Below are 23,067 nucleotides of genomic sequence, written 5' to 3'. Positions count from 1 at the left end.
GCCCCCTAGCGGCCCGGAGGACCCAGGTGCCCACAGCACTCCCGGCTGTTCCCTTCATCCCTCCTGGAATCCAGCTGGATTTAATCACCGCGGATGACAACTGGGGACAGGCCCTTTATTGTTTATAAATCTCCTCAGAGCGCGGGAGGCTGTAAACATCATCCAAGGGCCAGACAGTTATAAAATAAACTAGGAGGAGAATTCCATTCTCCCCAAACGCGACGCAGATGTCGCTTGTCCTCGCTACGGAACTGAATCACCGGGAGCTTTCCCCCCGCGCTTGCACAATTCCCGGCGCGCTAAGCCAGCTCCAGCTGACTTTTCCTCGGCAGGTCCCTGGTGCGGTTGACAGCGTCGACCTCTGGCTCAAACTTCTCCACGGAGACCACGAGTTTTCTCCGGGTGTCCATGCACTTGTTGTCCAGCTGCAGAGAATTGGTTTTGTAGCCAATATCGGTCCGAATGCGGTGAAGTTGTCGGTAAAGAGCGTCCAAGGCATCCCTGGGAATGAGCAGAGGGGACAGGAGTTGGCATCAAATGCTGCATTGCTTCCCAGGAACGGGCTCCCCAGGAATGGTCACAGCCCTAACCCTGCCAGAGCTCAAGGAACATTTGGAAAATGCTCTCAAGCACAGGGTGGGATTGTTGGGGGTGTCCTGTGCAGGGCCAGGAGTTGATCTCAGTGACTCTTGCGTGTCTCTCCCCAAGTCAGGATATTCCATGATTTTAAACTGGACAGGAAACGCCCAGTTTCCCCCTTTCTGGCAGCATTTGGCCCTGTACAAAGAGCAAACTCATCAGATACTCATTGTTTTGGGCAGTGAATAGCGAGCCCACACACTGCTCTGGGAGGGCAGCAAGAGATGTGCACCCGGGGAGCTGTCAGCCCACAGCAGCACTTCTGTTCCTTCCTTGTCACTCTCTTTTTTGTCCCTTTTGGAACAGTCAGAGCCTGGATGAATTCCGAGTCGAGCAGGGGCCATGGGAGCCCCATTCCCCTCCCAGCACAGACCCCCTGTGCCTGCACCCCACGCCCACCAAGCCCAAACACTGCTGCCCTTATGAGTCCAAGGACCACGAGCACCAACAGGGAGGTGCTGGAGGTGTGCCCAGAGCAGGGACACCAGAGCCACGTCCCCTCAGGGCAGCGCTGGGCCCTGCTGCTCCTGGACAGCAGGACACTCACTGTGACTCTGTCCGCTTCTGCTGGAGCGCACGGATCGCCCGCTCCAGCTGCTGCACCTCGTCTGTCAGTCCAAACTGAGCCTGCAGGGAGGAGGGGACAGCGCTTAACAGGGCTTGGACAAAGGCCACACTTCCCTCATTTCCCTCTCCCCCAGCTCTGACATGATTTCCTTGCTTTGCTGTGTCACTGTAAGATCAATTGCTCAGCTGCTCCAAAACTCATCCACGTTTTTCCGAGCCCCCTTCCCGGGTAGTTCCCTGCCAGGTGAGGTACCTGATCCCGGCAGAGCTCAATGTGGGGCCGGTACGTGCGCGTCTCCAGGCGGGTGTGAGCCACCTTCAGGTCCAGCGTTCTCTTCCGGATGTCTTCCTCCAGCTGCCGGATCTCCTCCTCCATTTCAGCAATCTCCTCCAAGGTCTAAGGATAGATGTGTCATGAGGGACAGCCTGGGATTCACACTGGGAAACTGCCCCCATGTGTCTGGGAATTTTGCTAGATAGATTTTACTCAAGGGCTTCTGAAGACTGAATCCACCGCTTCCAAATGGACCAGGATGGTGCAGCTGAGAAAAGGGGTGAAATAAAAAGGCCAAAACCTGGCAGTGCTGCCTAGCATTGCCAGAGAAGCACTGGTGAGAGGTGGGAGACTGCTGGGATTGTCTGTGTGCCACTGAGCAGCAAACATATAAAATCTACACTCAGGCCGAGTCATTTTCCATGTAACAAACAACCTTTGGGATTCCATTCCCAGCCAGGCTTGTAGTCCATGACCAAAGAAACAACACTTACATTCTCCTCCTGCCATCTCAGCTCATTAAGGGCTGCTTCCATGTCTCTCATCCTCTTCCTCAGTGCAAACTCTGTAGCTGTACGCTGAGCATCCAGCTCATTGTTTGTCTGAGGAGAGAACAGCTCCAGTCACACGTGGTTGAAAGGTGTCTGTGTCCACCCCAGGCCGTGCCTGGAAGGTTGGGACAAGCCCAGGAGCAAAACCAGCCGGGTTTGGCTGCTGCCACGTGTGTACAGGTCACACTCCCCCAGCAGCCAAAAGGCAGGGATCGATGGGCAGGGACGTGTCCTCCAGCCTGCTGAGACTGCTGCAAGTTCTGCAGCATAACCAAGCTCCTGCTTAACCCAGGAGGGCAGACAGATCCAGAGATGTGCCTGCCACTCTCCCACACCAGATCCAGCATGGCACCACAGATTCTGGACCAAGGGAGCAGTTTACCTGGGCAATGGAAAGTAGGATTGCTCCTCGGAGATCAATTGAGGCTTTTATTTCTCTCTCACCATTTTCCTTGTTGCAACGGCTGTTCTGTTCCCACTCACTAAGTGCAGTTGTTCTGTGAACAAATCAGTTACAAAAATAAATTGAATGTTTGCAAGACATTTTAAAGGAACCACCTGCTGCAGGCCAGGATGGCAGCACAAAATGATTCTGGAAAGCTGGATGTCACATCTTGCCTGATCTCCTCAGAGACTGAACCCCACCAGGCCCAACATCTGCTCCACCCAGGGTCACATCCAAACCATGGAAGGGAATGCCAGGCAAGTGAAAATGAGCAGCAGGTCCCCCTGAACTGTGCCAGAGGTGACACCACACTGCTGAGTGTCACCTACAGCCAGGCAGGAGGAAGGCAGGGCACCTGCCCCCTGCTGGGTTTGTGGTGACAATTTAGCTATCTTCCAAAAGTCTGTGGCTTCCCCATGCCACAGCCAACCTCTGTTCTGAGCTCTCTCCAAACTGTTCCCATCAAGCCTGGAAGGACAGAGCATGAAAGGAAAAAGCATCCCAGGGCTGGGGGCAGATCTGGCCATGCCAGGACAGATTCTTTCCTTACCCGTATGGGATCCGTGTTGGGTTGACCTTGAAGGAGATGTTGCCAGAGGTGGGATTGAAGGAAATGCACTGCTGATCAAGTTCTATCGCTTCCACCTTGTGCCGGTGGTCCATGTCCAGCAGCTGACGAGCTTCCTTTAAGAGGCTGCAGAGAGCCAGGCTGGAGTCAGCAGGGAGCAGGCCCAGGGCAGGAGCAGCTCACTGTTCCCCAAGCCTTCATCACCACGTCAGTCACCTTTGTGAAATGAATGATGAACTCCCACCCTCCCTGGGAACTGGGCCCGACCTGCCCAGCACTGCCTGCCTGGCTGGAGAATGGAGCTGCGAAGGATTCCCACAGAGAATCAGGGCTGGGAGCTTTAACACCTCATAGCCACTGATTCCTGAACTAAGGCAGGCAGCACAAGAGATCTGGGACAAAATTTCCAACGGGTGCTTGTGAAGTTGTCCTTGACACCCCCTTCCCTGCCAAACCCCACACCCTGAAAATCATCCAAGGTTCCTCTGTGGTTCCCTGCCTGCCCAACCATCTCAGTGTGGCATTAGAGGCACATTAAGTATCTGGGGCCAAGCAAGCAGAGCAGAGTCATGGACCAAAAGCTGTCACTCCTCACCAGAGCTGTCTGAAGGCATCCTCCACTCTCTGCTGCAGCTCTTTCTTGGTTTTCTCAATCACCTTCACCTCGTTGAGTAGCTCCTCTTCCACAGGATCCCTCACAACATCGATGTCACGACGGCTCTCACGGAGCGTCAGGCACTCAATGGCAACATCCAAACACAAGTTCTTTGCCTGGAGGGCATTTTCTGCTGCTTGTTTCACCTGGAAGAAGCAATCAAGAGGTGTGGGGGGGATCTTTTAGGGATGGGAGAGAGAAAGGAAGGGAACCCACCCATGCCATCATTAAGAGGGACTCGCAATGTCTTTACAGTTCTGAAACCTTTTATCAAGTTTGGAATAAAAATTGCCAGAGCCTTAGTCCTCTACACCTGGCATTTGCATTGGGAATCACACCTTGCTGGGGGTTTACAACTCCAGAAGCAGCAGCAGCCTCTGAGTTTAGAAATCACAGTATCAGAGATCTCTCACTGCTCTTCTCTATTTAAACCCAAACATTTTTAAAATATGGTGTTAACATATTTCTTATTATCCTTCAGAGCTTTATAAAAAGTCCAAATGACAAAATCCACCCAGAAATCCAAACAGGAGCGTGCAATATACAGCTGCATGACATGGCTTGGCTCAGCCAAGAACACAGTGGTTTGTTTTCCAGGAAGCCATTCCATCGAATATGGATCTCAGTATAAAATATACATATATATATATAAATATATCTAGTGAGAAGCCCCCCTTGAACTCCAGATGGACTTGCCCATTGCACAAGACAAGCCTCAATTATTTCACATCCCATGTTGAGGGTGTAGGCAGATTTCCAGCCATCTGCCTTCCCAACATACTTTGATTAAGGCATCAATTTCCGAATCTATCTCTGTGAGGCATCTGGCCAGGGCCTCTCTCCATTTGTCCACACTGGCGATGCGATCCTTGAGCTGGGTTCGGCTTTTGTGCTCATCCCATTTTGCCTGGAATTAGAAAAAATGCCATTACTTTTTTAATAATTGTAGTTGTGAATCTTGCTGAAGCCTTACCCTGTTTTCAGGACTGACTGAGCCTCTCATAGGAATACAACACGTTCCCATTTGCAATCACAGTCATTTACACAAATGGAGAGCACAGAGAACAACGTGAGTGGCAGTGAATGTGAGAAACACACTCGGGGATTTTGTGACAGTAGAGGTACATCATTGCAGGTGGGTTTACAGAGAGTAAATATCCACATTTAGCATGTTCTGTACACATAAAGCCCTTTATTCCCTCATCCATACACCCAAATCTAGACCCTCTCCTCAGCCCACCACGCTGACAAAGCCGGGAGCAGCCCCCGTGCCCGAGGGCTCACCTGGTTGCCGGTTTCATTGCGGAGAACTCGTCCTCCCTGCCGGACTTGGTGGGAATTGTAACGCTGCTGTTCGGCGTTGGCTGAGATGAGGAGGGAGTTGTTCTGCCAGTCCGGCAAGGTGTAGCGCTGGCCCGGCTTTACACTCAGCGAGGCCATCTCGCTCAACAGGTGACTGAAAGGGAGAGGAAGATTTATGTGTTTATTCATGGAAATACACCCAAAATGGAGCTGCAGCCAAAAACTACAGGAGAAAAGCAGCAGCAAGCTGCAACCTGGCCTAATGCAGACACATGTCCTTAAAATAGGGGAGAACAAGGGCAGGTGATGGGAGCCGTCCTCTGCCCCAGACCAAGAGGGAAAACCCCTCCACACCTGTCCCACCTGTCCCTCCCTAGGAATGGAATTGTTTGCAGGGACAAGGTGCTGCTCACAGCACCGGCTTCCATATGGTATTCACTGAGCTTGGACAAAAACTGCCGAGGACGTGACTGATTCTGTTGTGCTGCCGCTGAAGGCTCAAGCCAGGGCTGTGACCCCAGGGGACTCCAAAGCTTTGAAGGAACAGCAGAGTGTTTTGGCTTCTCCATTTTTACCCAGCACGACGGGCAGACACCACTCCAGAAGGTCCGAGGAGCTCCCGAGGGGGCTGCAGGTGCCCAAACCCCCGGTCAGGGGCAGTTCTGGGACAGAATCCCTTGGCCTGAGGATATCCCGTGTCTGCCCCAGCCCCGCTGGAGCACAGCCCCGGACACCGAGGGCTGACGGGGATGCGCAGCCCAGGAACTCCTCAAGGGAAGGAAGCCCGGAGGGAGGGCACGAAGCGCCGCGGGGCACAGGGGCCCGACCACAGGTGGAGAGGAGAGAGGGAAAGGGGAGAAGGAGGGAAAGGGCTCAGCCGCCAGCTCGGAAGGGGCCTCACCCCGGCCCGTGTCAGGGCACTCGGCTCCTCCGGACCGGCCGTGCCCCCGACCCGCCTCAGGCCCGGGCCCGCTCTCTCCCCTCGCCGTTACCGGCCGATTCCCGCTGGTATTCCCTCCCTCACCACTCACCGTTCCCAGCTGGCCTCCACTCGCCTCTCACCTTGTCCGGTTGATCCCCGCTCTCCCCTCGCTGTGTCCTCGCCGTTCCCAACCGATCCCCACTGTCCCCTCCCTGTCCCCTCGCTGTCCCCTCGCCGTTCCCGGCCGATTCCCCCTCTCCCCTCGCTGTCCCCTCACCGCTCCCGCCGATCCCCGCTGTCCCCGCACTGTTCCGGGCCGATCCCCGCTCTCCCCTCGCCGTTCTCTCACCGATCCCCGCTGTCCCCTCCCTGTCCCCTCACCGATCCCGGCCCATCCCCGCTGTCCCCTCACCGTTCTCTCACCGATCCCCGCTCTCCCCTCACCGTTCTCTCACCGATCCCCGCTGTCCCCTCGCTGTCTCCCCGCCGTTCCCCGCTCTCCTCGCGCGGGGCCGTTGCCGGCGGGCGCGGCGGCGGCTCCTGGGCGGGTATCGGTGACAGGGACACCAAAACCGCAGCAGAGCAGCGTCCAAAGCAGCGACGAATAATGTTTCAAATAATATTGTTTAAAAAATCCCACGGAACGACCCACAAAACAGGAGAGAGCCGGGGGTGCCCACTTCCAGAGCCCTTTCCCACTTCCACAGCAGCCATCCAGCCCCAAGATGGCTGTGGGCACTTCAACAAGCTCTTGACTTTTAAAAATTATTTTTCCAAATTAGGTAAATGGCATTAAAATTAAAAAAAAAAACCCAAAAGTAAATGGTTTTCTGTCCGTGGATGTGCCTGGTGCCTCCCTCCACATCCCACCACCCACACCAACACCTCCATGTGCTCCTTGCTTTGGGAATAAATCCAAACGGTGCAAGTATAAATAGTCTCACACCTGTGCATTTCAAAAAAAATTTTATTTTTCAAATGAATACAGTTCGTTTACAATACACTCAAGTTGATGGTATCTATAGCCAGCAGAGATCGATGACTGCTGTGTCCTATACACAGTCGTACAGAGGTTACAGATGCCTACGAGAGGGAAGGAACAGTGAAAGAAGTCGACATTTTACTGTGCTGGAAGGAAAGCAACTCTTGCAACAGGTAGAAAATTTTGGCAAGAACAATTTGTCCGGAAAGGGAGAAGGGGCAGAGGACACGGCTTCTGCTTAGCAAGTACATCTCAAACACCGACACGTTCCCTCCCACCCCGCACGGCTGCAGCCCACGGTACAAAGAGGCACACATGGTCAAGATGGTTAAGTAAAAATAAAGGCTTTTACCAGTTTGTTTGCCATCCATCTACAATCTATTTGTGCAACGTCTCAGCTCTGTTTTACTCTTGAAACATTTCCCTTTTGCTTCGAAAGCCCCCAGGACCTTCACGGTGGGAACACATTCACGCTCCTGCCGAAGCAATGGGAGACCAGAACAGGGGAGCAGTTACCAGCATATGAGAAAGAGCAGACACACGGGAGGGGATCAATCCACCAGACTGGTTTCTTAGAATTTTATTCAGAAAAAGAATCCCAAACAGCATGACTATTTCTTTTTTTTGAACAATTTAAACACATGGCATTAAATACGCAAAATTTCTATGTGTGACATTGCTTCCAGCAGTCTCCAAAACTAACACAGCTCACTGGCCAGTGGTGTTTATTGCACACACAATGCCACCTGAGCCACCTTCTTCTGAAAATCCTTTAATATTGGCTCATAACCAAATACTACCAATTACTGTGAAAGCTCTGAAGTAACACCTGCTGCCAGACAATGTCCTTGTCCACAATCACACACCTCCAGCCACGTGAACAGAGCAGTTTTTCCCCATCAAGCACCGTTTATCCACCATGAGGCTACCTGGGGAGCTGAACTGCTTATACCAAGGGAGGAGACAAGAACAGCAGCTGGGAAGGTCCTTACCCCGTGAGCCCAAAGTGTCACTGCTCCCCTGGAATGCTGATCTGTACACCAGTGTCTGTAAAACCAACATTTCTGACCCAAAACTCGCTCTGCCCGCCCCACTGCTGTGCTGCAGCTCACTTTTCACACCTGCCTGCAAACAGACACCAAACACAACGAGCTAGAAGCAGGTTTTTCTACAGGAAAATAACATGTAGGTGTCTCTAGGTGAGATTCAACACTGAAAACTGCAAAAATGAGAAGATTTCACTGAAAAACAGAAATCAAATTCAAAAAAAAAGTAAACACTATAGCCACAGGAGAGAAGTGATGCACAAAAGCGAGTACCCAGAAGAAGCCATTCTGCACTGCAAAATTGCCAGAAGCCAAACTCCATCTCTGGCATTCTTCCTTTCACCAAGTTTTGTTGGCGTTCAATTATCTTCACTACTTCAGGAGCAATAATCAAGTTTTCACTCTGCTGGTACATCAGGTTCCAAAACTTCAAAAAGTTCTTTAAATTCAGCATTGCTCCAGTGGGCATCACTTTGCTATTACATCTGAGTGGACACTACCTACCAAGACATGTATTTTCTATCAAAGAAACTGGTTTTGAAGATATTTAAGAGATTTGCAAGTGTAAGCAGAATGGAAGTTTATTAGTAACTATTTTAAAAGCTAATTTTGCACACCTGTACTGAAATGGGTTGTGGATCTATAATTTATGGGCAAAGCATGGCCCTAAACTCAATATACAGCCATATTTTTGTGTTGCTAGATAGTGTTATAGCATTAATTTTCCAACTGCCAAATGCATTTGAAAGACCTGTGTAATTCTCAGCAATGAAAAAAGACCAAAAAACCCTTTCTCTTAAATAAACTTGCCCTCTGAGCATCTGTTTTACAACAAATGGGTTAGTTTAAAGAAAGCAAGATGGCAAACACGGGACTGACCCCGCTTCAGCCTCGGTCAGAGCTGCAATAGGATGGGAGGGAAGAGCTTCAGCTCCCAGCAGGGATGAGCTCCAAACCAGCTGGATTCACTGGAAGATGCAAACGTGCAACAAGTGCACGTGTTTGTATCATGAGGTTACCACTGTCACAACAAGGCTCACCCTCAGATCACCCCGTAACTCACTCTCATAAGGCGACATGAATCATCACAAACGTTTTCTAGATGAGAAATGAGGCAGAATCATTTCCCCCAGGTCAGAAAGGGAACCTGCTTCAGACCAGCTGGTTCCAGAGCTCCTGGCTGGACAGCTTGCCAATGTCTAAAACAGCTTCAAATAGAACCTGTTGGAAAACCTCTTCCATTTTGGTCTGAAAATCCATTTTTTTTCTAGCAGCTTAAAGCCCAAACTGGCATCTAAGCACACAGGTGCCTACTTCTGCACAGTGCAGTGTCTACAGCGGGGACCTGGTGTCAGAGGATGGGGGATTGTTCCTTTTTCCACACCCAAGAGACCACACGATTCTGTTCCCAGACATCACCACCCCTCACTGCTGGCAAACTGCTTTTTGAACTTATCTGTGATGCTTAATCCTCACGTTCCCACTGAGTCAGAGCTTTGCACTGCTCCCCACGTTCACTGGACAACATTCCACATGTCCCTGCAACCTCCAAATGGAGAGGGGAGAGGCAATGGAGTGTATGGAAAGCTGCAGGAGCACAGTAAAGAGCGAGGACATCACTGGACAGGCAACATTCAAATAAAGGCAGAAATAATGATTCTCATTAGATAAACATATCAAGGTTAAATTTTATTTTAAAAAATTGCAAGTCTACCAGGAAGTAGGTTTATTTGATGACATTACTCTCCAGAAACCACTTATTTTAAAAGCTTCTCCTCTCTGGGTAGTTCTAATTCACAAATAATTCAGGGCTCACTTTGATTAAGTAATTCAACACAAAACCAATTCTGACCAAGGACTTTGAGCCTTAAAAATAGTTCAAGAAAAATACTAACCATCCTAGCAATGCAAATACAGGTTTCTCCAGCTCTGTTCCTGGTCAGAAAAAGGCACATACTTGCTCTCAGTGAGTTCAAGTCCAACACAAACAGTTCAGGATACCCAAGCTCATGTCTGATGTCCCCATCAATGTCCCTGAAAGGCGTGAGCTGATCACAGCTCCCCTGACACCCACCCACCTCCTACCCAGTCCTTTGTTTCTACAGGTTTTTGTCACCATCCCACCCTCACATGCACAGCTGAGCTGTGCTGCAGGCAGCCACAGCATCCTCAGCATGGCCAGTTCCATACAGGAGTGGAGGGAGAGGGACTGGTCAGGAATGGGGAGGTAGGTAAGAGCTGAGTAAGAGCAGGGCAACTGCAGTGCTACAGTGCTAAAATGACCTCTACACCTGCCTGCTGCTGCTCCTGGGAGCCAGGCACACCCCCAGGCACCCAGCAATCTCCCAGGACATCTGTGTTCTACAGAAGGGCCACATATTGCTCACAAAACCCCTTGGGTTGGTGCTGTCTGAACCAGAGGATCCACTGGAAGCTGCATCTGTTTCACCCAAGGATTCCAAGGTTTGGACAAAACCAGAGTTTCATTTCAGGGGGCGGCTGTCACAGGCACTGCCACCTGCTCACAACACAGTCCTGGAGAACAACAGGCACCCCTAAAAATACACACAACATGCTTTTTCCCCTTATATATATATTAGTTTTTGAATTAGCAGTCACAGAATAACAGAGTAGTCTGGTTTTGAAGGGATCTTTTAAAGCTCACCCAGACAAATCCCCCTGCTGTGACCTGGGACCTCTAGACCAGGCTGCTCCAAGCCCCGTCCAACCTGACACCTTGGATATTTTCAGGGATGGGGCAGCCACAGCTTCTCTGGGCAACCAGTGTTTCATCATACACATAGTAAAAAACTTCTTAACACTAATTCAAACCAACCTCCCTCAGTTTAAAACCATCACCCCATATCCTGTGGCAACAGGCCCTCCTAAAAGTTCACCCCCCTTGTTCTTATAGGCCTTTTCAAGTACTGAAAGGTACTGAAGGAAAACACCAGCTGTCAGGTTTTGCTTTTTTATTTGCTACAGGAGGCAAAGGAGGCTCTGCTGCTTCTTCATTAGCATCAATATTCTGTTTTGATTTTCCCACTTGATAATTTTTAAAGGAGTTTGAATAACTTCTACTGCACTCTGTTACTTTGAGTCTGCCCTTTCTGTCTCTTCCACTTTTTTCTTTCCCTTGTAGATCTGTCCCAACAGATCCTGATGTCCCACAGGTTCTCCATCTCCTTCAGGAGGTCCTCCCTGTCCATCTGCAGCTGCTGCTTTTGGTATTTTGGTTTGCTGTTTGCTTTGTTTTTGTTTTTTGTTTTTTTTTTAAATTTAAAGTATTTTAAGGATGTCTTTTTTCAGTGGTTTGCTAGCTCTTATCTAATTTGGATACTTTAAACCATCATGCACCCTCCAATGACTGCAACAGAAATATTTCTACTGGAATTAAACCTTGCATGTAGCAGCTCAGGGACACCAAGGCAAGAGATTTGTGTCCAACAGAAAACTGCTTCATCAGGTGCAAGTTCATTCCTTTCGACAGAAAGAAGAGGCAGCAACTTCTAAACTCAACAGGTTCAGTACGAGCTAAATGTAGAGAGAAACAAAGCAGTTGGTTGACAGGCAGGGGAGGAGATGGAGAGTATTGCTGCAAACAAGCTGATGGTGCAAGATTTTTGGCCCTTTTTAGTCTAAAAGATAGAAACAGCTACTACTAAAAGGGTCAGGAGACACAGTTTTGGCTCAGAATTTAGACTGAAAAATGCTTTCTAAACCCCAGCCTAGTAACATTGAGAAATTGGAAATATAAAATAATTGAACATCACGGCAAGCTTAAATACCAACACAGTGGCATTGGGCACTGTAATAAGACAAGAAAGTTGGTACAAGCTACAAGAGACATTGGATCATGTCTCAAACTTGAATCAGAAGAAATTACAGAGCAAAGAGAATCAACTTGTGCCTGGGGAGCTGCAGCATCCCCTCAACAACGAGGTGTGGGCAACTCAGCACGGGCACTGCCCAGTGCTGGGACTCTGAACCCCACGGATTTCATTGATGATGTCCAGAAGCTCTGCTTACTCCCAGAAAAAGTCTGGGCATGAACAGATTCCTGCAAAGAGACCACTTGGAATTACTCAGTGAGTTCTGTGGTTAAGCTCCTGATATTCAAAAATATCCTGACATCAAGTTATTTCACATCTTGAATGCCCAACGCTATAAACAGTAATAAAATGCACAAAATCATTTTAGTTGTAGAGAAACAAGGTACCAGTGAAGCACTTGTCTATGGCAAGCGGGTTAATTGTCTCCTCTCAAACACGACTGGTTAAGCCAACTTTCTTTGGAGAAGAAAACCAAAACATTCAGAAACTTCTCCTGCCTAAAAATAAGTGTTAAAAGCAACACACAGAGCAGACACACAAACCTATGAGCTGCACACAGACCACCAATAAATATACAGGAACACCACAGCAAAGGACAAGGCTCATCATAAAAGAAAAGTCCCATAACTGCTACTCAGACTGATACCAAAGGAAAGGGAAGTGTTTTTTGCAGGCATGTGCAAGCACATTACAGTGTCATCAAAGCACAACTTTGCTATTATTATTACTTTATGCAGCATTACAAGGTTACTGAGGTGCAGTGTTTAATAGTCTAGTCTACAGCTTTTCCTGACTGCAGGAACGCTCACCAAACCCACCATGGACCCATCCCCTCCACGCCCAGCTACCAAACTGCTCCCATCCAGAGCATCCAGCTCCCATCCAGAGAGCATCCAGCTCCCACCCAGAGAGCATCCAGCTCCCACCCAGAGAGCATCCAGCTCCCACCCAGAGAGCATCCAGCTCCCACCCAGAGAGCATCCAGCTCCCACCCAGAGAGCATCCAGCTCCCAACCAGAGCATCCAGCTCCCATCCAGAGAGCATCCAGCTCCCATCCAGAGCATCCAGCTCCCATCCAGAGAGCATCCAGCTCCCATCCAGAGAGCATCCAGCTCCCATCCAGAGCATCCAGCTCCCAGCTGGCAACCAGAACACCCCGAGATCCATCCCAAACACACACAAGCCATGTGAGGACCAACCATCTCCCAGGCCACCCTTAACACATCCTCCTAAGACACCCCTCTTCAGTTTGTCTCCATCTTTAGGATCGTGTTTCCCCTAAGAGAAGATGGATTTACAGATTCCTTTCGGCACCAGTCCGGTCCCCACGGCTCCTCCCACACCCCAAACCCCCAGCCCCCCTCAATATGAAGAGGTAAATCCCACTGACCAAACCCAACCTAACCCCAGCCCAGCAGCTGAATTTGGTGATCGCTCCTCAATGCCTCTCCCTCCAAAGGAAAACACCTTCCTGGTTATTCTTGGTCCTGACTCAGAGAAGCTGATGTTTGAAAGTACCTAAAAGATACCATCAAACGCTTGGCATTTTCAACAATTTATCTTAAATTTGCAGCCACGTACAACTGGAAAATAAAAATCTACAGCACCATCTTCTAAAAAGGCACTTTCTGAGGACTGTCTTGCTTAAAAAAAATAAAAGTCACTCCAAGTTTTAAACAGTGGAACTGCTTTGTTTGAAAAGGACCCTACGGTAACAACCCGTGTCAGGTGAGGGGGTACCTCAGACAGGATGTGAAAGGCCAGGGCATGTGGGATGGAAAGTGGATGGAGCCTCCCCAACACCCTCATTCCTGCCAAACCAATGCTTTGATATTTTCCCTCGCACGCCTCTCCCTTCCAACTCCTTCCCCTCCATATGCACCTTTGTCTACTCAGGGGACAACAATTTGGGTTTTAGTGTCACGGGGATCAGGATTTTTAAGATTCTGCTTGGGAGGTAAGATGTAGGATCCTGTATCCGTCTTGCTCATACCTCAACTACAGAAAGTACAAAATCTTCTACCAGCAGAAAGCATCAAAGAGCTCAAGCTCTAACCACGATATTTTACAAAAACAAGGAGTGAGTTGGCTAAGTGAAGTTTGATTTCAACATGTGCCAAACCAAAAATTATATTCCAAACACACAGCATCAACCTAAAGTACCATCTTTGGGTAGAAAAGACAGACAGAAATCTTTCCCTTTGACACCCCTATGGAATTTTTCACTAAATCCAATCAACCTGCCAGTAGCAGTCATGAAACTCCACAGCACTGAAAGGGACAGAGCATCTGCCTGGCCTGACAAGAGACCACGATGGCCATTTAGAAACAACCACCTTTGAAAACTGAATTTACAGGTCCAACACACATAATCTGAGCTTTTGATTCCTTGGTTATAAAAGTGCTTTGAGTAAGGTTCTGAACCCTCAGTTCACAAAACAGAGAAAATACCAAAAGTGGACAAGATATGAAGAAGGTGTAAGAAAAAGGGGAAAAAAAAAAGGCCTCAAGCTTGAGCTTGGAATTTCATCAGAGTGAACTTTAAGACTAGTAGAAAACCAGTACTTGTAGCTGGAATTTTTACAGCAGACTACATGGTATCTCATGTTGAGCATTTTACAGGACAAGTATTTCTACATAAAGAAGTGAAATTCATTAAGGACCAAGAGCATCTTGAAATAATTTGACTGACAACTTCCAGAAACCCATTTTACTCCTGAAAAACCATTTCTGTGGCCAAACTCCTAAAAGAACACCGGAATGAATCCTATAAAAATAACTTTTTGGACACGTGTAACCAGATGACACATGGAACAGTGACACAGCGATCCTGAGTCAAATGGCCACGGCTCAAATCCCTAGAAAGGGAAAAAAAGGCGACTTACAGTGGAGTCACTCCTCCTGTTGGCAAATGTCGCGAGTTTAACGCCTCAACCACAAACATTCTGTGATTCTCTCCAGCTCTGGATCTAGCAGTGGCCAGGTGGGGAGGTTTGGGCAGGGCTGGCTGGGTGAGGAGGGGCTCGGTGATGCCCTGGGGGTGTCCCCACCACGGGAGCACTTAGTGGCACTTGTTCAGTACAAGTGAGGTCTCGGTGCAGTGTCTGAGGAGACAGAAATTGCTTTTCTCCACAGGCAGAAACCCGAGTGTCTGCAAAGCAAGAAAAGCCATCAGCCTGTGCCCACGTCCCTCTTTGGACTATCCACAGCCAGCTCCTGGCCGGAGAGGGGGATCTGCTGTGCCACTCAAGATTTCCTCAAACAGCACATAAAATTTGAGAATTTTTTTTTTTTTCTTTTTCAAGGAGAGCAGGTACAAAAATAAAAGAAATCCATATACTCTGAAAATATACTGGAAACTGCCACCACAGATGAGGTACCATTTATCCCGACCCCCCACCCCCAAACTGCAAACATCAAAATATATATGTTTTTAAACAAAAGAAGAATATCTGGCTATTTAATCTCAGTTAAAATGACAGCACCCTTTGTTACACTTGATATTTCACACCATTAATTCTCTTTTGAAAAAAAAAACCAAGATATCTAACTAACCTTGATTCCTTGCTTTTCTCCTCATTCCTTAGTGCAGTAATTGTCCATCTCCATTTAAATAAATATAGCAGCTACAGCATCATAAATGTGTGGCCCTCACAACGTCAGTAACTTGATATCGTAATACAAAGAAGTATCGGCACTTGACGTAGATATTTGCAAAACCAAGAAGAGAGATTAAAACTTCCAAATACTCTTCACATGAAAACCAGGTACAATGTTACCTTGACAACTGAAGTCACTTTGCCAATGAAGTTTCTTTAGTTTTTTGGTGAAAGTAGTGAGCAAAAAAAGCTTCTCAAATCCAAGTCACCGAGCGTGGGCAGTATGAGAAGCGGCTTTGAAAGGAGAGTTAGAAGGCTTTGTAAAAAGGAATTTTCAGCTAAATGCCAGAAGTCCACAAGAACTCTTTGTAAAATAGTTTTTGTTCAAAAAAAAAAAAAAAAAAGTTCTCAGTTTCAAAAGAAATTTCTGTATAAAGCTTAAGCTGAACCTTTTACAAACGGCACACTGCTACTTTAGAGAGCTTTAGGAGAAAAGTGTCAGGTCACAGACTGGGAAAAAACATCTGAAAGACTCACTGAGAAATCACCTTGCTCAAAGGACTCTGTTGCAGCCCCCTCCCTGCACCAGGCGTGTCCAAAGGCACTCACAGGGACTCTGAGCTGGGACCCCCAGGCTCCAGGGGTCCCCAGCCACCCCCAGCTCCCCTCTGAGCACCCCCAGCCATGCCCAACCCCCACCACTGTTTCCAGTGCATTTTTAGCTTTCCTAAGTTAGTATTTTACATTATTTTCCTTGATTTGAAGAGATAAGATAGGTATCTACACCAGCTGTTAGTAAAGCTCTTGCAGACAGTGTTGTGAACAGCACTACGGACATTTCCATACAATATACAAAACGCACAAAATACAGTACTTGGTTTTTCTGGCAGAAAAAAGAGGGGTTCATGCCTGGTGAAGCAAAATGGGCTCAGATTTTAGGCTCAAAATACAGTATATTGGCAAAAACAGCGGATTTGGTGAGGATGAGGAGAGAAGCTACTTAGACCAACCAGGTTTTCATGTGAGAGCAGGTGGAGGTCGGGAGGGCTGGGATCACAGCAATGCCCATACAAACAGCTGCAGTAAATATACTATGAACCAGTGCAAATAAAAACAGTCAAAAATGCAGTTCACGAGTTTACAAAGTGCAAAACTCCCCAGTCCCCTCGTTGAATAAACGCTCGTCTCTGACATCTTAAACATTGGTTTTAAAGTGGAATGAAAGAGTCCCATTGGTTTGTTTCACATTTCGGTGATTTAACATGTTAGAACTATCCCAGCCCTCTTTATTTGCAAAGTGAAATGAAGTTACCAATAACTTAATTTTAAAAGGAAAGTCACTATCAAAGAGGAAAAAAGCCTAAAAACTTTTATTAATCCCAGACATTTTACTGATGTCAAATAGGTTTAACTAAGCATGTAAAAACTGAGATCTTAATACAAAACCCTGTCCATTTAATTCAAATATGCTCCACATTTCAAAGCCAAAAATAAGGCCAATTCCTTTGTTAAATCAAAAGACTGCAGCGACAATTAAAGCTTGCAGAAGTCTAGAAGCATTTTTTATATATTTTTTTGATTTAAAAAAGGAAAATTCAAGATTCCTTCTGACTATAAAACTTTCCTTTCAAAATTAAGGCTTTTACTTTGTCCTTTTAAAATCCTGGAGGTGTCCATTCTCCCACAGTCCGTGGTACAGACACTGCTTCAGTACAGCTCAATGGACACAGTTTTTCTTTAGAATGCTTATTGCACTAAAAGATAGCAAAACAAGTTGTCAGTTTCTTTTTTTTTTAAAAATAAACATGATTACATTTCTAAAAAATAAAAGTTGATGTTGACCATATGTTCTGTAATAATTAAATTAAAGCATTATTATTACTCTAATAAATATAAAAGAAACAAAAGGAAGCTAAACTTCAAACACACATACATATGAATCACATTAAGGTGTGAGAGGCAGCAAGTAAAGTAGCAGGTTTCTTTTTTTTTTTCCAAAAAGACCTTAGCTCTAAAGTTTCAGTTCTGGTGGTTACTGTATGTCATCCCAGAAATCCTGGGACATCAGATCTCACGTGAAGCTTCAACAGATTTGATTTGCCAGATAGGAAAAAATTGAAACTTTTGGACTAGGTAAAACAGCAGCTTTAGTAAATTCCCCCAGGGAGCAAGAAGAGTTGGGTCACTACTGCCTGCACATGAACCACGAGCTTCTTGGATTGCTTTTGAAAGGGAACTCTTGGAGCTGAGAACTCCAAAGCTGTGAGAAAAGACACAAAGGCAGCCGTTGGCTAAATTAGGTTCAAATTATTGGATTAGTGTGCAAAACATCTTCCCCCCCTCACTGCTTCCTAGCTAGTGCTGTACATTCCAATGCACTTGGATATGTTCACATTCGAATGCTCGATGGCAATACTGAAAGATTCCTCAATGCACGGGGGTTAAAAACTTATTTTCTTTTTTGCACACTTCCCTTCTCCAAACAATCACTGTGATTGTTCTTAAAAGGTGGTTTGTTTTTTTGTTTTAAATTACACAATAGATTTTAGTTTATTATTACTATTTTTTTTTTTTTTGCAACAATAGTTGTGCTGCCGAGCAACTTGAGGTAAAGGCAGAAGAGGGTTAAACTACGAGAAATAATAATTAAAAAAAAAATGATGGCGGTGCTTCCCACGGGAGCCCGCCCCAAAAAAGCAGTTGGCTGGTTTCATATTGCATAATAGTGCTGTGTTCCTGGATGAAGTAAACAATCTTCCTCGTGTCAATTTAAGGGTGAGCCTCTCGCCCCTGCACAGCGTCAGCTCCAGCACGATGGGAGGCACAGCCCCTAAACCAACCCCCTGGAAACATACATTGTATGTGGCTTAATTCTCAGTTCTCCTCTCGGTGAGTGTCTCCCGGGTCATTGACTTAAGCGAAGTACATCGTGCGTAAGGTGTCTTGGTGAATCTGTACAGCCTTCGCCAGGGCCTGCGGGTCTCGCCCGTTGCTCTGTCCTGACACGTGGCTCCCTTCAGCACTGCAGGGAACGAGGGAGAGACAGGCAGGGCTGTGAATTGTATTAATTTGGATCAAAAAGCTGCTTTTGTATCCCTTGGATAGAATTGCTGAGGTTGGAAATGACCTCTAAGGTCGAGTCCAACCTGTGACCGATCCCAGCCTCATCACCCAGCCCAGAGCATTGAGTGCCATGTCCACTTGTTCTTGAACACCTGCAAGGATGGGGACTCCACCACCTCCCTGGGCAGCCCCTTCCAATGCCTCACCATCCTTTCCACAGAGAAATTCCTCCTGATGTCCAACCCGACCCTCCCCTGGCACAGCATGAGGCTGGTTCCCCTTGACTTGTCCATTGCTCCCTGGAAGCCCAACCAGCCCTGGCTGCACCCTCCTGTCAGGGAGCTGTAGAGACTGAGAAGGTCCCACCTGAGCCTCCTCTTCTCCAGGCTGAGCCCCCCAGCTGCCACCCATAGGACTGACTCTCCACACCCTTCACCAACACAGCACCAGTGACAGAACTGGACACTGAGAAATATCAACTCTCGTATTCACCCAGCAACCTTGAGGCTTTTGACAAATCACCATGGCTGCTCAGCTTGTTCATCTAAAAATAAGCCTTTTATAAATACATTGATGGCTTGAAGGTTAGAAAATACTTCTGACGTACAGAGCTAGATAAGTGGAAGCACTTAACATTTGGTTCATTCATGACTACTCCGATCCTAAAGCAAAAAAATTAAATCCGTGGCTTGATTCCCTCAGACCACGTCGAAGCCATAACAAAATACTTCAGTAACTGAATTCTTTTAATCTGAGTGTTACTCAGTAGAATCCACCAACCCACTCTGGTCTGATGTAGAGCAGCAGCTGCCAGGAGCGACGATCTTAACATCAGCCCTAGAGCCAACAAAAACTAAGCCAGGGACCAGCAGGAATCACCCACAGTCAGGTGACTTTAGCAGAGGAGAGCAGTGGGGACCAAACCCTGAGCACAGCCTGTGATTTACCTGTCGTGTTCCTTGTCCACGAGGTGGTAGCGTGCTCTGAATGCCACCAGGTGAGCGTAGTAGGCTGGGGCTGGGATGGAGACGGAGCGGGTGCAGCGCACGTACGTGTGGCACAGCTGGTACGTCAGCAGCTGCAGCTCGTCTGCTGTGAAGCAGTTGTCATCCCACAGCACGTGGTAGTGGGAGGGACGGCTGGTTCCCTGCAGAGAGAGGGATGGAGGGTCACTGCTCTGGGTTTCCATGAACAAGACAGGTTTGGATGGTCAGAAAGGGTCAGGGTATCTAGTGTGGACTCCTTCGGAACAGCAGCCAAATGAGCTCAGTTTTATGTCAGGCTTAAATATATTTAAAGATGAATCTAACACATGATTATGTTGCTTTTAGTTAGAAGGCGAGGCGACTTGGTTTCAAAGGACAGCACGGTGGCTGAGCTTTACTTTAGCTGTTTGGGCTATAGACAAACATTGACCCTAATGTTAAAATGGCATTTTATTAGCTTGTATTTTGGAGTTAAATATTTGAAGGGGTTTTGCTACATCACAAAGGGGTGGTGGGTTTAGTTAGAGTTAGTAGGGAGATGGAAAGCTATTGAAGTTAGGAGGAGTTGCATACTTTAGAGGGACTTTTTTGCTTATTTCTGTGGATGAGGGGGAGGAAGAGTCCCAGTTGCCTTTCTGTTACATTCCAAAATCTTCCGCAGTGCCTGTTCTTGTCTGCGACATGATTATATTGCTCTAAATGTTCTTGCTTGGTTAAAATCCCTTCTACATAACCCTCAGTGGTCAACATGTGCTTCCAAAATGACTAAACCACAATTACTGCACCTTTTACTTATCTTCAATTAAACTCTTTCTCACAGAGAAAGATCCCACAGAAATAACCAGTGCTTTTACATCCTCCCAGTTCCTGAGCTCCCCAACTGCAAATATAAACTCTAGAAACTCAAATCTCACAGTACACCTGAATTGGGTAAATAGTTGTGCTTTAGCCAAGCTACAAGTCTCTCTTTTTAAAACAAATATATCTGAAGTATCACTTTAGTTGAGGTTCTTTATGCCTTGTAATATTAAGCACAATGAGCTGCAACTACACCCAGCATTTCTGCTTCAACTTTGATACAATTTTTCTTCCAAGGGGCCAAAAACCAGCTTGCTCAGACACAGTGTGAAGGCTGACAAAAAACCCATTGAAATTATTCAAAAGTGGAAAAGAAGTCATGCCCAGCCAACCTAAACAAAACTGATGACAATGTGGTCAGACTCACATGATAAAAATTTAAAGAGCAAAATTTTTTTTTACATTTTAAGCAATAACCTGATAGAAGCTGAAATATTTTTTTCACAATGTTACAAAATAAAATGACCTCTTTAAAAATCAAACTTTAAAAAGCACCACTTACTATCAGTGCAAATTTAAATGTGCAGCATAGACCACCTCTTAAGCAAATCATTCTCAAAGTCCCACAATAACGTTTTATCTCAGATAAAACAGAGCTAAAAGAACATTTCCCTGCTGAATAACTCTTTGTAAACAGGTGTCACAAAAAGGAGAAAAACAACGTGTTCTAAAGTCACATTTACTTACACAAAGCAACCATACCTGTATTCCAGCATGGCTACAGAGGTAAAAATCAAACTCGTAGGGGTGTGTAATGTCTGTATCTACAGTTGTCCCAGCTGGAATATTGCCACTTCGTCCAACCTAGAGAAGAGGTTTGGTAAGTGCAGCCTCAGCTGTTTACACAGCTCGACTGTAATGAAAAATACAAGTTTCTATTCACCACTGGCAAGGTTTCAGCACATGAAGTGCCACAGAACTGTTTGGAATGTGCCACAACATCAGCCTTGGAGGTTTCACAAGGACACTGGATGGCTCTCCAGCACCTTACACAGCACTGCACCTCCAGCACACCAGAACTTTGTGGCTCAGACTGAAGAGCTGCACAGACATTTGTGTTTAGAATTGTCAGCTTCAGTTTGGATTGACTAATTCAGGAAAAAAAGGCTCCACCATTTTGTACTTCTGTTACAACTGCTGGAGATCGGTCCCGAGCAGTCACATGGACTTCAGCTCAAATGTGATGTTGTGGGGGATTTTAACATACTTAAGGTCAATGATTTTTCAATTTGGGGCCCCATTTTATCAAATCAGCACTTCCCTGCATGCACATTCAACCAGATGGACAAAAGCCCACGCTAATATTTTCCCCAGCAGCCTAAAAGCTTTCCCAGAAGGCTCCTCAGAGGGCAGTGATTACCCTTTCTGTTCTGTCAGCACAGAATAGCCGTGTATGATGTCGCTTCTGCACCACAATGTAGGTTATTCCAGGCTGGTAATCCTTCTCCAAACTGATGCAGGCTTCTCTAATGGCCAGCAGTTCATAATACAAAACCTACAAGCACAAGAACAGAGGGATTTAGGTTTTCCTTCCACTTTATTCTACACACAATGCCACCAACTCAGTGTAGCTAACCGTAGGTACAGCTTTAGCACAGAACTGGTAATCTTGGAAAATACACAGAGGTGTGTGATTTCCCAAATTTGAAGAGTTCTCCTTCCCAGACAGGAAAACAGCTGCAACTCTTCTTACCCAACAAGATGAAGAAATTTTCTCCTGAAGTCTCAGTTATTTTGTGTAAATGTAAGCAACTCAAACAGCACAAAACAAGACCTGCAGCTACTACAGAGTAACAGAATCTTTCAAGAAACCCACAACTGAACAAACCTGTCGGAACTGTCCCTCCGAGACCCCGTCCCTGTAGAAGATGATCCTGGTGGGTTTGAAGCGTGTTGATTTGTAGAATTGGATGAGCAGCTCCCTGACCATGGAGGCCAGGTCCTGGATGATCTCCTGCCGGGGCCGCTGGACCCTCACCGTGGCACAGTACCGGCTGGGATGGGCATCCATGCTGCCTACAACCTGCAGGGAGAGGGCAGCAGGGAAGGCTTCAGAGCTCAGATCTACACCAAAATAATTAAAAACAAAAAAGCCAAGTGTGGCAAGTACAAGGTGTTTGTGCTAAACAACAACCAGAGTAACACTTTCAACAGGAACTTGTACTTGGTACAGGTTTAACACCTTTTGCCCCCAAGCATCCTGAAATGCACCTGCAGATTTTGGCTTCTCACTAAGGCATATTTTTATAATCCAGATAGATATTTTTCTGTGATGTTTTCTCACCTTTTACACTGAGGAAAACCTCAGCTTCCCTTAGTTACTTTAAACACAGATGCAGTTTCCATAACTGCAATCAATGACAACTAAAATACCAAGGGGACGAGGTAGGAGAGGACTGACCAAGCCTCCAATCACCACCTTGAGTTCCTGGACTGTACCAACACAAAAGGTAAGAAATATCAAAAACATTTCTGCAAAACCAGGCCTTTAATTACACTTTTCTCCTTTAAAAAAGACAAAAAATGTTACTAGCTAATGTCACTAAGCTGTGTTATTTCCTTGAGGCTATTTCTGCAGAAATATATTATTTAACAATGCCATTTTACCTTGATTTAAAAATTAAAGAGCTAAGGAGCCACTCTGAAGTATCAAGCAGTTTTTTTCTTTTAAATACATGATTTTTAATATCATTGGGAATGTGAACAAAGAACTGGCATAAGCCCTGAAAGATATTTGATACAGACATAGTCCATGAATCGCATTTACTATTCTAAC

General features: G+C 46.6%; 2 protein-coding genes across 4 annotated transcripts in view; both read right to left on the bottom strand.

Moving 5' to 3' along the window:
- Nucleotides 1-106: 106 nt before the first annotated feature.
- On the bottom strand, nt 107-6,706 carry TEKT2 (tektin 2). 3 transcript variants are annotated; one of them, XM_063419177.1, is made up of 10 exons: nt 6,379-6,706; nt 4,984-5,155; nt 4,481-4,606; nt 3,640-3,845; nt 3,027-3,170; nt 2,414-2,528; nt 1,975-2,082; nt 1,460-1,603; nt 1,187-1,266; nt 107-501 (listed from the first exon to the last, which is right to left on the bottom strand). In XM_063419177.1, the coding sequence occupies exons 2-10, from the start codon at nt 5,137-5,139 to the stop codon at nt 300-302; spliced, it is 1,281 nt and encodes a 426-aa protein (XP_063275247.1). In that variant the 5' UTR covers nt 5,140-5,155; nt 6,379-6,706; the 3' UTR covers nt 107-299. The 3 variants fall into 3 exon arrangements, with proteins under 3 accessions (XP_063275247.1, XP_063275248.1, XP_063275249.1); XM_063419178.1 differs by lacking the exon at nt 6,379-6,706 and adding an exon at nt 6,273-6,338; XM_063419179.1 differs by lacking the exon at nt 6,379-6,706 and adding an exon at nt 6,064-6,117.
- A 166-nt stretch (nt 6,707-6,872) lies between these two features.
- The window catches only part of AGO3 (argonaute RISC catalytic component 3), a 34,025-nt gene continuing 17,830 nt past the window's right edge, over nt 6,873-23,067 (bottom strand). The window contains exons 15-19 of the mRNA XM_063419173.1: nt 22,120-22,314; nt 21,652-21,786; nt 20,994-21,095; nt 19,395-19,594; nt 6,873-18,406 (exon numbers count right to left, since the gene is read on the bottom strand). Coding sequence (XP_063275243.1) covers nt 18,298-18,406; nt 19,395-19,594; nt 20,994-21,095; nt 21,652-21,786; nt 22,120-22,314 — 741 coding nt within the window. The 3' untranslated portion in view covers nt 6,873-18,297. The remainder of the gene's footprint in view (nt 18,407-19,394; nt 19,595-20,993; nt 21,096-21,651; nt 21,787-22,119; nt 22,315-23,067) is intronic.

The sequence above is a fragment of the Prinia subflava genome, chromosome 24 (genome assembly GCF_021018805.1).
Source record: "Prinia subflava isolate CZ2003 ecotype Zambia chromosome 24, Cam_Psub_1.2, whole genome shotgun sequence".
NCBI classification, from domain to species: domain Eukaryota; kingdom Metazoa; phylum Chordata; class Aves; order Passeriformes; family Cisticolidae; genus Prinia; species Prinia subflava.
Note: the sequence above shows the minus strand (reverse complement) of the source record. Positions and strands in the feature narration are given on the sequence as shown.